Here is a 17,833-nt window from a genome sequence, read left to right as displayed (position 1 = left end):
TCTCTCTCTCTCAGACGAGCTCATCACTGCAGACACAGTGGACGGGGCCATCCAGCAGGTCGTGAGCTCTGGAGGTCAGCAGGTCATCACCATAGTAACAGACGGCATTCAGCTGGGCAACCTGCAGACGGGCACGGGCATCAGTCAGCCCATAATAGTCACCATGCCTGATGGGCAGCAGGGTGAGTGACACGGAAGCGCTCGATTTCTGGTTTCTCATTTTGATTCTTAAATCCAAGAATGGATCTTTTAGATGCCGATGAACGACTAAAACTCCACTAAATGATATCTGTGCCGTCCCATAATCGCAATAAGCTACGATACTTTTGATGAAAGAAAGTCTCAGCTTTCAATTTCTGTGAGTTTCATGATGAAGTTCAGTCAGTAAATGTGTGTTTGTGTCTCTTTCATGTTGAACCGATCATCTCTTCCTCTTTACTACTGGCAGTGAATAAACATGATGAACATCAGAAGGAATCTTGGAAGATACAGAACAACTTCCTGAAATCAAACATGTCTCATGTAATCCATCAATCAGTGTTTCAGTGTTGTGGTCGTGTCTAGGCGCAGGTCCTCCATCTGATCTGGATACGGCCCGGATCCGGCTGACTACATCATGTGTTGTGGTCGTGTCTAGGTGCAGGTCCTCCATCTGATCTGGATACGGCCCGGATCCGGCTGACTACATCATGTGTTGTGGTCGTGTCTAGGCGCAGGTCCACCATCTGATCTGGATACGGCCCGGATCCGGCTGACTACATCATGCGTTGTGGTCGTGTCTAGGCGCAGGTCCTCCATCTGATCTGCATACGGCCCGGATCCGGCTGACTACATCATGCGTTGTGGTCGTGTCTAGGCGCAGGTCCTCCATCTGATCTGGATACGGCCAGGATCCGGCTGACTACATCATGCGTTGTGGTCGTGTCTAGGCGCAGGTCCTCCATCTGATCTGGATACGGGCCGGATCCGGCTGACTACATCATGTGTTGTGGTCGTGTCTAGGCGCAGGTCCTCCATTTGATCTGGATACGGCCCGGATCCGTCTGACTACATCATGTGTTGTGGTCGTGTCTAGGCGCAGGTCCTCCATCTGATCTGGATACGGCCCGGATCCGGCTGACTACATCATGTGTTGTGGTCGTGTCTAGGCGCAGGTCCACCATCTGATCTGGATACGGCCCGGATCCGGCTGAATACATCATGCGTTGTGGTCGTGTCTAGGCGCAGGTCCTCCATCTGATCTGGATACGGCCCGGATCCGGCTGACTACATCATGTGTTGTGGTCGTGTCTAGGCGGAGGTCCTCCATCTGATCTGGATACGGCCCGGATCCGTCTGACTACATCATGTGTTGTGGTCGTGTCTAGGCGCAGGTCCTCCATCTGATCTGGATACGGCCCGGATCCGGCTGACTACATCATGTGTTGTGGTCGTGTCTAGGCGCAGGTCCTCCATCTGATCTGGATACGGCCCGGATCCGGCTGACTACATCATGTGTTGTGGTCGTGTCTAGGCGCAGGTCCTCCATCTGATCTGGATACGGCCCGGAATCCGGCTGACTACATCATGAGTTGTGGTCGTGTCTAGGCGCAGGTCCTCCATCTGATCTGGATACGGCCCGGATCCGGCTGACTACATCATGCGTTGTGGTCGTGTCTAGGCGCAGGTCCTCCATCTGATCTGGATACGGCCCGGATCCGGCTGACTACATCATGTGTTGTGGTCGTGTCTAGGCGCAGGTCCACCATCTGATCTGGATAAGACCCGGATCCGGCTGACTACATCATGTGTTGTGGTCGTGTCTAGGCGCAAGGTCCTCCATCTGATCTGGATAAGGCCCGGATCCGGCTGACTACATCATGTGTTGTGGTCGTGTCTAGGCGCAGGTCCACCATCTGATCTGGATACGGCCCGGATCCGGCTGACTACATCATGTGTTGTGGTCGTGTCTAGGCGCAGGGTCCACCATCTGATCTGGATACGGCCCGGATCCGGCTGACTACATCATGTGTTGTGGTCGTGTCTAGGCGCAGGTCCACCATCTGATCTGGATACGGCCCGGATCCGGCTGACTGCATCATGTGTTGTGGTCGTGTCTAGGCGCAGGTCCACCATCTGATCTGGATGCGGCCCGGATCCGGCTGACTACATCATGTGTTGTGGTCATGTCTAGGCGCAGGTCCACCATCTGATCTGGATACGGCCCTGATCCGGCTGACTACATCATGTGTTGTGGTCGTGTCTAAGCGCAGGGTCCTCCATCTGATCTGGATACGGCCCTGATCCGGCTGACTACATCATGCGTTGTGGTCGTGTCTAGCGCAGGTCCTCCATCTGATCTGGATACGGCCCTGATCCGGCTGACTACATCATGCGTTGTGGTCGTGTCTAGGCGCAGGTCCACCATCTGCTGGAATAATTTTGCTGGAAGTGAATCAATCAAAACCAACTTTAGCCGGAAATAACATTATTCAAAATCGTTATAAAGCCAAAACAATCTCTGTTACCGTAAATTGTATGTTTATCTCTGTAAAGCTGCTTTGAAACAATCCCCATTGTTAAAAGCGCTATATAAATGAAGATGACTTGACTTGACTTGACTAGACACGACCACAACGCATGATGTAGTCAGCCGGATCCGGGCCGTATCCAGATCAGATGGAGGACCTGCGCCTAGACACGACCACAACACATGATGTAGTGTTGTCAAAAATATCGATATTTCGATAAATATCGATACTGAAATATCTGAATGGTACCAATACTAATTTCCGAAGTATCGATAATAGCCGAGCGGTCACTTTCCTTCTTCTCTCAAAAGGCGCGTTGACAAACACCACACGTCAAATATATTATGTGTATGCTAGGTCAAGAGATGTGTTTTTAGTCTAGCTTTGAACTGACAGAGTGTGGTCTGCTTCCCGGACAATGGTAGGAAGACTGTTCCAGAGTTTTGGTGCTAAATAGGAAAAGGATCTCCCGCCAGCAGTCGATTTAGATATTCTAGGTATTATCAACTGGCCGGAATTTTGAGATCGCAATAGACGTGAAGGACTATAATGCGTTAAGAGCTCGCTCAAGCACTGCGGAGCTAAACCATTTAGTGCTTTGTAGGTAATCAACAATATTTTAAAATTTATACGATGTTTAATAGGCGGCCAATGCAGTGTTGACAGAACCGGGCTAATATGGTCATATTTCCTGGTTCTGGTAAGAACTCGAGCTGCGGCGTTTTGAACCAGCTGGAGTTTGTTTATTAAGCATGCAGGGCAACCACCCAGTAGAGCATTACAGTAATCTAGCCTTGATGTCATGAACGCATGAACTAATTGTTCTGCATTTGTTAATGAGAGCATATGGCGTAATTTAGATATGTTTTTAAGATGGAAAAATGCGGTTTTACAGATACTAGACACGTGACTTTCAAATGAGAGATTGGTATCAAAGAGCACACACACACACACACACACACACACACACCCAGGTTCCTAACTGACGACGAAGACTTAACAGAGCAGCCATCAAGTGTTAGACAGTATTCTAGGTTATTACGTGTGGAAGTTTTTTGTCCAATAATTAGAATCTCTGTCTTTTCAGAATTTAGTAGTAGGAAATTACTAGTCATCCAATTTTTATATCGGCTATGCATTCCGTTAATTTTGTGAATTGGTAAGTTTCGTCGGGGCGTGAAGAAATATACAGCTGAGTATCATCGGCATAACAGTGAAAACTAACTCCATGTTCCCTAATGATATCTCCTAATGGTAGCATGTACAGAGTGAACAGCAGCGGTCCTAGTATTGAGCCTTGTGGTACGCCATACTGAACTTGTGATCGAAAAGACATATCTTCATTTATTGCTACAAACGGATAACGGTCAGATAAGTGTGATTTAAACCATGCTAGTGCAACTCCACTAATGCCAACATAATTTTCGAGTCTATTTAAAAGAATGTTGTGGTCAATAGTATCAAATGCAGCACTAAGATCGAGTAACACTAATAGAGAGATACAACCACGATCGGATGATAAGAGCAAATCATTTGTGACTCTGATGAGAGCGGTCTCAGTGCTATGGTACGGTCTGAATCCGGACTGAAAATCCTCGCAGATATCATTTCTTTCTAGAAAGGAACACAGTTGTGAGGATACTGCTTTTTCTAATATCTTTGATAGAAAAGGCAGATTCGAGATCGAGCGGTTTTATCATAGCCAGCTTAAAGGTTTTTGGTACGTATCCTAGTGACAAAGATGAATTAATGATATTAAGAAGAGGATCTATGACCTCTAGAAGCATCTCTTTCAGTAGCTTAGTCGGTATAGGGTCTAACATACATGTTGTCGATTTAGATGATTTAACAAGTTTAGAAAATTCGTCCTCTCCTATGGCAACAAATGAATAAAATGTTTCCTCAGGGAGACTACAATGCACTGTCTGATGCGATACTGTGGTAGACGGTTGCATAGTTATAATTTTGTCCCTAATATTATCGATCTTATAAGTGAAGAAGTTCATAAAGTCATTACTGCTGTGTTGCTTGGACACTTCTGAGCTTGAAGCTTTCTTTTTCGTTAGTTTAGCTACTGTTTCAAATAGATACCTAGGATTATGTTTATTTTCTTCTAATAGGGTTGAAAAATAAGCAGATCTAGCAGCTTTTAAAGCCTCTCTGTAAGCAATTGAGCTCTCTTTCCATGAAATCCGAAATACCTCTAGTTTAGTTTTCTTCCAGTTGCGCTCCATTTTTCTGGCTGCTCTCTTAAGGGCCTGGGTGTGTGTGTGTGTGTGTGTGTGTGTGTGTGTGTGAGAGTGTGCTCGCTGTACCACGGCGTTGGACTATTTTCTTTAATCTTCTTTAAGCGCAATGGAGCAACTGCGTCTAAAGTGCTGGAAAAGAGAGAGTTAAAGGTTTCTGTTGCAATATCGAGTTCTTCTAAGCTATCCGGGATGCTGAGATGATGAAACTGATTAGGAAGATTATTGATAAAGCAATCTTTAGTGGCAGAAGTTATAGGTCTGACGTATTTATAACACGGAGTCGGCTTTGCAGCCTTGGCTAAATGTAATTTACATGAGACTAGATAATGATCTGAGATGTCATCGCTCTGCTGCAGAATTTCAACAGCATCAACATCTATTCCATGTGATAATATTAGATCTAGAGTATGATTACGACAATGAGTAGGTCCCGACACGTGTTGTCTAACTCCAATTGAGTTTACAATATCTTTAAATGCCAATCCCAATGCATCTTTTTCATTATCCACATGTATATTAAAATCACCAACAATTAGGACTTTATCTGCAGCCAATACTAATTCTGATAGAAAGTCAGCAAATTCTTTGCTAAAGTCTGTAAGGTGCCCTGGTGGCCTGTCTTCAAAAGAAGTATATTTAAAACTAGATTTCTTAGTGGTTTTGAAAATATTACTATAAATTACAGCAACACCTCCCCCTTTGCCTTTCAGACGAGGCTCATGTTTATAACTGTAATCTTGTGGGGTTGACTCATTTAAAGTAATATAATCATTTGGTTTTAACCAGGTTTCTGTCAAACACAGGACATCTAGATTATAATCTGAAATCATATCATTAACTATGAGTGATTTTGGAGTAAGGGATCGAATATTCAGCAACCCAAGCTTTATCATTTGCTCATCTGTATTATATCTGTTTTTTATTTGTTCAACATCAATTAAATTTTTAACCTGACGTTTTTTGGATTTCCAAATTCGGGGAACAGACACAGTCTCTATATGATGATATCTAGGTGAAAGAGGCTCTATGTGATGGGATTTATCTGACCTCAGTGACGTGAGGCCGCTAGCAGACGGTCGGTTTAGCCAGTCTGTCTGCTTCCTGACCTGAGCCCCAGATTGTCATGTTTGAGCTCTGAGACTATGAGCCAAATTACTAGAGAGAAGAGCAGCACCATCCCAGGAGGGATGAATACCATCTCTTTTCAACAGGTCAGGCTTGCCCCAAAAACTTTTCCAATTGTCTATGAATTCTACATTATTTTGTCTAGGCACAGGTCCACCATCTGATCTGGATACGGCCCTGATCCGGCTGTGTGAGTGTTACTCGCTGGTCTCACTCAGTGTGTGTGTGTTCCTGCAGTGCTGACAGTGTCGGACACAGAGGTCGCAGAGGAAACGGTGATCAGCGACGAACCTTCATTCAAACGGCAGCGAGTGAAAGAAGAAGACGAGGATCAGACGATAGAAACACAGGACATTCAGATCCAGCAAACGGTCTCGCTGGAGGACTTCCAGGTGCGACACACACACACACGGCCCACAACCCCTCTCACACCAGCATCTGACACATAACATGTACATGTTTTATCCAGTGATAAACATGTAAACAGTCTGACTGTGTGTGTGTGTGTGTGTGTGTGTGACAGGAGAAAGTGTCTCTTCTAAAGCAGCTGGAGGAGGCGAACCGTGAGGCACAGAAATACCGACAGCAGCTCCTGAAGAAGGAGCAGGAGGCCGAAGCGTACCGGCTGAAGCTGGAGGCCATCACACGGCAGAGCGGGAAGAAACACGCCTAACACACACACACACGGCCATCACACGGCAGAGCGGGAAGAAACACGCCTAACACACACACACACGGCCATCACACGGCAGAGCGGGAAGAAACACGCCTAACACACACACACACACACACACGGCCATCACATGGCAGAGCGGGAAGAAACACGCCTAACACACACACACACACACACACGGCCATCACACGGCAGAGCGGGAAGAAACACGCCTAACACACACACACACACACGGCCATCACACGGCAGAGCGGGAAGAAACACGCCTAACACACACACACACACACACACGGCCATCACACGGCAGAGCGGGAGGAAACACGCCTAACACACACACACACACACACACGGCCATCACACGGCAGAGCGGGAAGAAACACGCCTAACACACACACACACACACAGCCATCACACGGCAGAGCGGGAGGAAACACGCCTAACACACACACACACACACAGCCATCACATGGCAGAGCGGGAAGAAACACGCCTATCACAGACACACACACACAGCCATCACACGGCAGAGCGGGAAGAAACACGCCTAACACACACACACACACACAGCCATCACACGGCAGAGCGGGAAGAAACACGCCTAACACACACACACACACACAGCCATCACACGGCAGAGCGGGAAGAAACACGCCTAACACACACACACACACACAGCCATCACACGGCAGAGCGGGAAGAAACACGCCTAACACACACACACACAGCCATCACACGGCAGAGCGGGAAGAAACACGCCTAACACACACACACACACACAGCCATCACATGGCAGAGCGGGAGGAAACACGCCTAACACACACACACACACACACGGCAGAGCGGGAAGAAACACGCCTATCACAGACACACACACACACACGGCCATCACACGGCAGAGCGGGAAGAAACACGCCTAACACACACACACACACACACACAGCCATCACACGGCAGAGCGGGAAGAAACACGCCTAACACACACACACACACACAGCCATCACACGGCAGAGCGGGAGGAAACACGCCTATCACAGACACACACACACACACAGCCATCACACGGCAGAGCGGGAGGAAACACGCCTAACACACACACACACACACACGGCAGAGCGGGAAGAAACACGCCTATCACACACACACACACACACACACACGGCCATCACATGGCAGAGCGGGAGGAAACACGCCTAACACACACACACACACACACGGCCATCACACGGCAGAGCGGGAGGAAACACGCCTAACACACACACACACACGGCAGAGCGGGAAGAAACACGCCTATCACACACACACACACACACACACACACGGCAGAGCGGGAGGAAACACGCCTAACACACACACACACACGGCAGAGCGGGAAGAAACACGCCTATCACACACACACACACACACACACACACGGCAGAGCGGGAAGAAACACGCCTATCACACACACACACACACACACACACACGGCCATCACATGGCAGAGCGGGAGGAAACACGCCTAACACACACACACACACACACGGCCATCACACGGCAGAGCGGGAGGAAACACGCCTATCACAGACACACACACACACACAGCCATCACACGGCAGAGCGGGAGGAAACACGCCTAACACACACACACACACACACGGCAGAGCGGGAAGAAACACGCCTATCACACACACACACACACACACACACGGCCATCACATGGCAGAGCGGGAGGAAACACGCCTAACACACACACACACACACACGGCCATCACACGGCAGAGCGGGAGGAAACACGCCTAACACACACACACACACACATCCATCACACGGCAGAGCGGGAAGAAACACGCCTAACACACACACACACACACACGGCCATCACACGGCAGAGCGGGAAGAAACACGCCTAACACACACACACACACACACACACGGCCATCACACGGCAGAGCGGGAGGAAACACGCCTAACACACACACACACACACACACACACACGGCCATCACACGGCAGAGCGGGAAGAAACACGCCTAACACACACACACACACACAGCCATCACACGGCAGAGCGGGAAGAAACACGCCTAACACACACACACACACACAGCCATCACACGGCAGAGCGGGAGGAAACACGCCTAACACACACACACGGCAGAGCGGGAAGAAACACGCCTATCACAGACACACACACACACACGGCCATCACACGGCAGAGCGGGAAGAAACACGCCTAACACACACACACACACACAGCCATCACACGGCAGAGCGGGAAGAAACACGCCTAACACACACACACACACACGGCCATCACACGGCAGAGCGGGAAGAAACACGCCTAACACACACACACACACACGGCCATCACACGGCAGAGCGGGAAGAAACACGCCTAACACACACACACACACGGCCATCACACGGCAGAGCGGGAAGAAACACGCCTAACACACACACACACACACGGCCATCACACGGCAGAGCGGGAAGAAACACGCCTAACACACACACACACACGGCCATCACACGGCAGAGCGGGAAGAAACACGCCTATCACAGACACACACACACGGCCATCACACGGCAGAGCGGGAAGAAACACGCCTAACACACACACACACACACGGCCATCACACGGCAGAGCGGGAGGAAACACGCCTAACACACACACACACACACACGGCCATCACACGGCAGAGCGGGAGGAAACACGCCTAACACACACACACACACGGCCATCACACGGCAGAGCGGGAAGAAACACGCCTAACACACACACACACACGGCCATCACACGGCAGAGCGGGAAGAAACACGCCTAACACACACACACACACGGCCATCACACGGCAGAGCGGGAAGAAACACGCCTAACACACACACACACACACGGCCATCACACGGCAGAGCGGGAGGAAACACGCCTAACACACACACACACACATGGCCATCACACGGCAGAGCGGGAGGAAACACGCCTAACACACACACACACACACACACACACACACACATGGCCATCACACGGCAGAGCGGGCGGAAACACGCCTAACACACACACACACACGGCCATCACACGGCAGAGCGGGAAGAAACACGCCTAACACACACACACACACGGCCATCACACGGCAGAGCGGGAAGAAACACGCCTAACACACACACACACACGGCCATCACACGGCAGAGCGGGAAGAAACACGCCTATCACAGACACACACACACGGCCATCACACGGCAGAGCGGGAAGAAACACGCCTAACACACACACACACACACACACACGGCCATCACATGGCAGAGCGGGAGGAAACACGCCTAACACACACACACACACACGGCCATCACACGGCAGAGCGGGAAGAAACACGCCTAACACACACACACACACACACACACGGCCATCACACGGCAGAGCGGGAGGAAACACGCCTAACACACACACACACACACACACGGCCATCACACGGCAGAGCGGGAGGAAACACGCCTAACACACACACACACACGGCCATCACACGGCAGAGCGGGAAGAAACACGCCTAACACACACACACACACGGCCATCACACGGCAGAGCGGGAAGAAACACGCCTAACACACACACACACACGGCCATCACACGGCAGAGCGGGAAGAAACACGCCTAACACACACACACACACACGGCCATCACACGGCAGAGCGGGAGGAAACACGCCTAACACACACACACACACATGGCCATCACACGGCAGAGCGGGAGGAAACACGCCTAACACACACACACACACACACACACACACACACACACATGGCCATCACACGGCAGAGCGGGCGGAAACACGCCTAACACACACACACACACGGCCATCACACGGCAGAGCGGGAAGAAACACGCCTAACACACACACACACACGGCCATCACACGGCAGAGCGGGAAGAAACACGCCTAACACACACACACACACACACACACGGCCATCACATGGCAGAGCGGGAGGAAACACGCCTAACACACACACACACACACGGCCATCACACGGCAGAGCGGGAAGAAACACGCCTAACACACACACACACACACACGGCCATCACACGGCAGAGCGGGAGGAAACACGCCTAACACACACACACACACACACACATGGCCATCACACGGCAGAGCGGGAGGAAACACGCCTAACACACACACACACACACAGCCATCACACGGCAGAGCGGGAGGAAACACGCCTAACACACACACACACACGGCCATCACACGGGAGAGCGGGAAGAAACACGCCTAACACACACACACACACGGCCATCACACGGCAGAGCGGGAAGAAACACGCCTAACACACACACACACACACACACATGGCCATCACACGGCAGAGCGGGAGGAAACACGCCTAACACACACACACACACAGCCATCACACGGCAGAGCGGGAGGAAACACGCCTAACACACACACACACACACACACGGCCATCACACGGGAGAGCGGGAAGAAACACGCCTAACACACACACACACACACACGGCCATCACACGGCAGAGCGGGAGGAAACACGCCTAACACACACACACACACACGGCCATCACACGGCAGAGCGGGAAGAAACACGCCTAACACACACACACACACACATCCATCACACGGCAGAGCGGGAGGAAACACGCCTAACACACACACACACACACACAGCCATCACACGGCAGAGCGGGAGGAAACACGCCTAACACACACACACACACACGGCCATCACACGGCAGAGCGGGAAGAAACACGCCTAACACACACACACACGACCATCACACGGCAGAGCGGGAGGAAACACGCCTAACACACACACACACACACGGCCATCACACGGCAGAGCGGGAAGAAACACGCCTAACACACACACACACACACACAGCCATCACACGCCAGAGCAGGAAGAAACACGCCTAACACACACACACACACACACACATGGCCATCACACGGCAGAGCGGGAAGAAACACGCCTAACACACACACACACACACACATGGCCATCACACGGGAGAGCGGGAAGAAACACGCCTAACACACACACACACACACGGCCATCACACGGGAGAGCAGGAAGAAACACGCCTAACACACACACACACACACACACACACACACGGCCATCACACGGCAGAGCGGGAAGAAACACGCCTAACACACACACACACACACACATGGCCATCACACGGGAGAGCGGGAAGAAACACGCCTAACACACACACACACACACACACATGGCCATCACACGGCAGAGCGGGAAGAAACACGCCTAACACACACACACACACACACATGGCCATCACACGGGAGAGCGGGAAGAAACACGCCTAACACACACACACACACACGGCCATCACACGGGAGAGCAGGAAGAAACACGCCTAACACACACACACACACACACACACACACGGCCATCACACGGCAGAGCGGGAAGAAACACGCCTAACACACACACACACACACACATGGCCATCACACGGGAGAGCGGGAAGAAACACGCCTAACACACACACACACACACACACGGCCATCACACGGCAGAGCGGGAGGAAACACGCCTAACACACACACACACACACGGCCATCACACGGCAGAGCGGGAAGAAACACGCCTAACACACACACACACGACCATCACACGGCAGAGCGGGAAGAAACACGCCTAACACACACACACACACACGGCCATCACACGGCAGAGCGGGAAGAAACACGCCTAACACACACACACGGCCATCACACGGGAGAGCGGGAGGAAACACGCCTAACACACACACACACACACACACACACACGGCCATCACACGGGAGAGCGGGAGGAAACACGCCTAACACACACACACACACACACACACACGGCCATCACACGGCAGAGCGGGAAGAAACACGCCTAACACACACACACACACACAGCCATCACACGGCAGAGCGGGAGGAAACACGCCTAACACACACACACACACACATCCATCACACGGCAGAGCGGGAGGAAACACGCCTAACACACACACACACACACGGCAGAGCGGGAGGAAACACGCCTAACACACACACACACACACATCCATCACACGGCAGAGCGGGAGGAAACACGCCTAACACACACACACACACACAGCCATCACACGGCAGAGCGGGAAGAAACACGCCTAACACACACACACACGGCCATCACACGGCAGAGCGGGAGGAAACACGCCTAACACACACACACACACACGGCCATCACACGGCAGAGCGGGAGGAAACACGCCTAACACACACACACACTGGACACACTGTGCTTTCTGTGACCGCATCAGTGTGTTCATTAGGGGCCGAGCTCTGAGGTGTGTGTCGTGTCCGTCAGTGTTCGCATCATTCCTCTTCCTCTTCTGCTCTTGAGCCCATCGAACTGCTTACAGGAAATGATGTCATTTGGCACACAGATGGAGGACCGTCTCATCATTAACTCCCTCTAGCGCCACCATTCATGTTTATTCTAACTTTTGAATATTAACTAAATTCTTGGCTTTTTCCGCCATTTGGAATTTTACGGAAATAAAAGGATTAGGGTTCATGTCACCACAAGCATGAACTGAGGACACTAGCGCCATCTACGGGTCAGGAGACATGAAATATGGATATTTTTGCTTTTAACTTCTGAACGGAATGCCCAATAATCATAGTCTCTTTTAGTTCAGTGCAACATACCGAGTCGAATGAAACCCAATTATTGCATGTCAACTAGTTTATTTTAGAATTTTGTCGTAAAATACTGTAATTTCCGCATGCGTTAGCGTATCGTTGCAGAACTCGGTGTGTGTCATGGCCTGAAGGGACTCAAAAGGTTTTGCCTATTTTAATGAAACCGTTTTTAAACAGACCATTCCAGCAAACACATATTACAAGTTCAATGAAATTGATAGCATGATGCCAAAATTATTGAGTGTGTTAATGTCCTCACACTGACCCACATCAGTTTGGTCACAGCGCCACCTATTGGTCAAAAGTCATAACGATTAAATCACATTGATTGCATTTGTGATTTTTTTTCAGCTATTTTGACTAAAATAAACTAAAAATCTCTTTAATGCCTCATTGTTGCAGTTGTCTGATTATCATCGTGCCTCTTCAGTTCTCGTCAAAAGCTTATGGAGTCTGTGGTGCTCCTGTGGGTGACGTGGGTCCGATTCTTTCTGACACATATCCTCCATCGGCCTCTGAATAACGAGGAAAAAAAACTCAAAACGTTTAACTGTGTAATAATGTGATGATGTTTTATGCTCTGGATTGAGTTTCGCGTCTGATCAAGTCTTTCATCATCGGTTCCCTCACTGGTCATCAACATAAATCATACGCTCTTGTGTTTCTAGCTTCCACACGCCTGTGTTTGTGATGCAGTATTTCTGTCAGAAAGATCATTATTTTTAAAAAGACAAACTGGATGGATTTTGTTTCTTTGAGGAGGATCTCAAACTGACTTTTGCTGTGTAAAAATGCTGAATAAATGCACAATAAAATGTTTTTACAGTATTCCAGCATCTGTGAGTCTGTAGAGGAGTATTGTTGTTGGGATTGTTCAAACACACATATTGTAGATATGGATTGATGTTTCCTCAGTGCTCATAAAGTCAGACCCGTGTTTGACGGACACTCACGTACAGCCTGAATCAATGGTGTCTTTGTGGAGTGTGTGTGTGTGTGTCGGTTTGCGTCAGCGGGTAGTGGCTATAAGAGTGTGTGAGAGCTGAAGCGGCTCACACACACACACACACACACACAGCGGATCTTCCTCTGACCGACGGGATGCAGGAGCAGGAATACATGCAGAGAGGTAATGATCCTCTAATAATTATACCAGACTGGCTTTATATTAGTTTTGCAGGACACAGCTCACAGGTTTAGCTTTAATAACTCTTGATCCATAGATGAAGGACTGCTGGTTATTTCCTGAACATTTGAGATTGAGGACTTTTTATCACTTTAAATTGTTTGCATGCTATTGTTTTCTTCTGAAGTATTGTAAGGTCATTTTCTTGCATTACATTTATTTTATATTGATGTTCTGCTGTAATATGTGTGTCTGTACTCTTCATCTATAGTTTTATTACTTTTCTCTAATGTTGTTCAGTCTTGTATTGGCCGTGACCTCAGGCTCACAGTGCCCAGCAAGCAATTTTGCGTTTAAAAGACGTCTAATAGCCGTCTAATAGTCGTTTAATAGCTAAATCGTGACTACAGATTGACCATGACATGAAATTACACTTACAACTTGTAGATATTATTGACATTGGTAACATGATGGATATCAACCATCTCATGCGCTGCCTGGCCAAAAACTACAATGAATCAGTTTTGACTATAAGTGGGCTACAAATAGCATAGAAATGAAATAAAAACCAATCACATTGTAATCACTGTTGACTTAGATTACATGATGGAATATCATTTATCTCACAAGTTATTTTGGCAAAAACGACATGTACCCAAAAAATTTTTGTCTAGAAGTGTGTTACTTATAGCCGGAGTATATCGGGTCTATAGTTAACAGAGACGGTGAAATGACGGCTATTGCTTGCTGGGTGTGTTTGTTTTAATGTGTTGATGTTCCTCTATTGTGTGTGTGTGTGTGTGTAGGGAAGGAGATGGTGGACTTCATACAGCAGTATCTCACACGGATCCGTGAGCGGCGGGTGGTTCCGGATGTTCAGCCGGGGTTCATGCGTCCTCTTCTGCCCAGCAGCGCCCCGTACGAGCCTGAGGACTGGAGCCGCATCATGCAGGACGTGGAGAACATCATCATGCCCGGGGTCTGCCTGTGTGTTTGTGTGTGTGTGTCTGTCCATCTATCTACACTATATTGCCAAAAGTGGTGTAAAGCGTGGGATGCAGTGGTGTAAAGCGTGGGATACAGTGGTGTAAAGTGGGGGATGCAGTGGTGTAAAGTGTGGGATGCAGTGGCGTAAAGTGTGGGATACAGTGGTGTAAAGCGTGGGATGCAGTGGCGTAAGGCATGTAATGCAGTGGCGTAAAGTGGGGGATGCAGTGGTGTAAAGTGTGGGATGCAGTGGCGTAAAGTGGGGGATGCAGTGGTGTAAAGTGTGGGATGCAGTGGTGTAAAGTGTGGGATACAGTGGTGTAAAGCGTGGGACTCAGTGGTGTAAAGCGTGGGATGCAGTGGCGTAAAGTGGGGGATGCAGTGGTGTAAAGTGTGGGATGCAGTGGTGTAAAGTGTGGGATACAGTGGTGTAAAGCGTGGGACTCAGTGGTGTAAAGTGTGGGAAGCAGTGGCGTAAAGTGGGGGATGCAGTGGTGTAAAGTGTGGGATGCAGTGGCGTAAAGTGTGGGATACAGTGGTGTAAAGCATGGGACTCAGTGGTGTAAAGCGTGGGATGCAGTGGCGTAAATCGTGGGATGCAGTAGCGTAAAGCGCGGGATGCAGTGGCGTAAAGCAGTGGTGTAAAGCGTGGGAGGCAGTGGTGTAAAGCGTGGGAGGCAGTGGTGTAAAGCGTGGGAGGCAGTGGTGTAAAGCGTGGGATGCAGTGGTGTAAAGCGTGGGATGCAGTGGTGTAAAGCGTGGGATGCAGTGGTGTAAAGTGTGGGATGCAGTGGCGTAAAGTGTGGGATACAGTGGAGTAAAGTGTGGGATGCAGTGGCGTAAAGTGTGGGATTCAGTGGTGTAAAGCGTGGAATGCAGTGCCGTAAAGCATGTAATGCAGTGGCGTAAAGCGTGGGATGCAGTGGCGTAAAGTGTGGGATACAGTGGTGTAAAGCGTGGGATGCAGTGGTGTAAAGTGTGGGATGCAGTGGCATAAAGTGTTGGATACAGTGGTGTAAAGCGTGGAATGCAGTGCCGTAAGGCATGTAATGCAGTGGCGTAAAGTGGGGGATCCAGTGGCGTAAAGTGTGGGATACAGTGGTGTAAAGCGTGGGACTCAGTGGTGTAAAGCGTTGGATACAGTGGTGTAAAGCGTTGGACTCAGTGGTGTAAAGCGTGGGATGCAGTGGCGTAAAGTGTGGGATGCAGTGGTGTAAAGCGTGGGATGCAGTGGTGTAAAGCGTGGGGTACAGTGGTGTAAAGCGTGGAATGCAGTGCCGTAAGGCATGTAATGCAGTGGCGTAAAGTGGGGGATGCAGTGGTGTAAAGTGTGGGATGCAGTGGCGTAAAGTGGGGGATGCAGTGGTGTAAAGTGTGGGATGCAGTGGTGTAAAGTGTGGGATGCAGTGGTGTAAAGTGTGGGATGCAGTGGTGTAAAGTGTGGGATGCAGTGGTGTAAAGCGTGGGATGCAGTGGTGTAAAATGTGGGATGCAGTGGTGTAAAGCGTGGGAGGCAGTGGTGTAAAGCGTGGGATGCAGTGGTGTAAAGCGTGGGATGCAGTGGTGTAAAGCGTGGGATGCAGTGGTTTAAAGCGTGGGATGCAGTTGCGTAAAGTGTGGGATGCAGTGGTGTAAAACGTGGGATGCAGTGATGTAAAGCGTGGAATGCAGTGGCGTAAAGCGTGGGATGCAGTGGCGTAAAGTGTGGGATACAGTGGTGTAAAGCGTGGGATGCAGTGGTGTAAAGTGTGGGATGCAGTGGCATAAAGTGTTGGATACAGTGGTGTAAAGCGTGGAATGCAGTGCCGTAAGGCATGTAATGCAGTGGCGTAAAGTGGGGGATCCAGTGGCGTAAAGTGTGGGATACAGTGGTGTAAAGCGTGGGACTCAGTGGTGTAAAGCGTTGGATACAGTGGTGTAAAGCGTTGGACTCAGTGGTGTAAAGCGTGGGATGCAGTGGCGTAAAGTGTGGGATGCAGTGGTGTAAAGCGTGGGATGCAGTGGTGTAAAGCGTGGGGTACAGTGGTGTAAAGCGTGGAATGCAGTGCCGTAAGGCATGTAATGCAGTGGCGTAAAGTGGGGGATGCAGTGGTGTAAAGTGTGGGATGCAGTGGCGTAAAGTGGGGGATGCAGTGGTGTAAAGCGTGGGAGGCAGTGGTGTAAAGCGTGGGGTGCAGTGGTGTAAAGCGTGGGGTGCAGTGCAGTAAAACGTGGGGTGCAGTGCAGTAAAGTGTAAAGTGTGGGATGCAGTGGGGTAAAGTGTGGAATGCAGTGGCATAAAGTGTGGGGTGCAGTGGCGTAAAGTGTGGGGGATGCAGTGGCGTAAAGTGTGGAATGCAGTGGCCTAAAGTGTGGAATGCTGTGGCGTAAAGTGTGGGATGCTGTGGTGAAAAGCGTGGGATGCAGTGGCGTAAAGTGTGGGATGCAGTGGCGTAAAGTGTGGGATGCAGTGGTGTAAAGTGTGGAATGCTGTGGCGTAA

At 49.9% G+C, this 17,833-nt stretch overlaps 2 protein-coding genes across 3 annotated transcripts in view; both read left to right on the top strand.

The window, feature by feature from the left end:
* The first annotated feature begins 6 nt into the window (after positions 1-6).
* Positions 7-6,564, top strand: gabpb1 (GA binding protein transcription factor subunit beta 1). The gene is made up of 3 exons (XM_056255777.1): positions 7-182; positions 6,122-6,276; positions 6,408-6,564. The coding sequence occupies exons 1-3, from the start codon at positions 164-166 to the stop codon at positions 6,555-6,557; spliced, it is 324 nt and encodes a 107-aa protein (XP_056111752.1). The 5' UTR covers positions 7-163; the 3' UTR covers positions 6,558-6,564.
* Positions 6,565-14,132: 7,568 nt separating this feature from the next.
* Positions 14,133-17,833, top strand: part of hdc (histidine decarboxylase) — a 52,400-nt gene continuing 48,699 nt past the window's right edge. Inside the window, exons 1-2 of one of the 2 annotated variants that reach the window (XM_056255794.1) lie at positions 14,133-14,369; positions 15,173-15,345. In XM_056255794.1, the coding sequence (XP_056111769.1) occupies positions 14,342-14,369; positions 15,173-15,345 (201 nt within the window). In that variant the 5' untranslated portion in view covers positions 14,133-14,341. Of the gene's footprint in view, positions 14,370-15,172; positions 15,354-17,833 lie in introns of those variants that run through there. The other variant, XM_056255795.1, reaches the window with a different exon arrangement.

This window comes from Rhinichthys klamathensis, unplaced genomic scaffold (genome assembly GCF_029890125.1).
Source record: "Rhinichthys klamathensis goyatoka isolate OS25496 unplaced genomic scaffold, OSU_Roscu_1.1 h1tg000122l_1, whole genome shotgun sequence".
Classification (NCBI taxonomy): Eukaryota; Metazoa; Chordata; class Actinopteri; order Cypriniformes; family Leuciscidae; genus Rhinichthys; species Rhinichthys klamathensis.
This window is presented reverse-complemented; position numbering and strand designations above follow the sequence as displayed.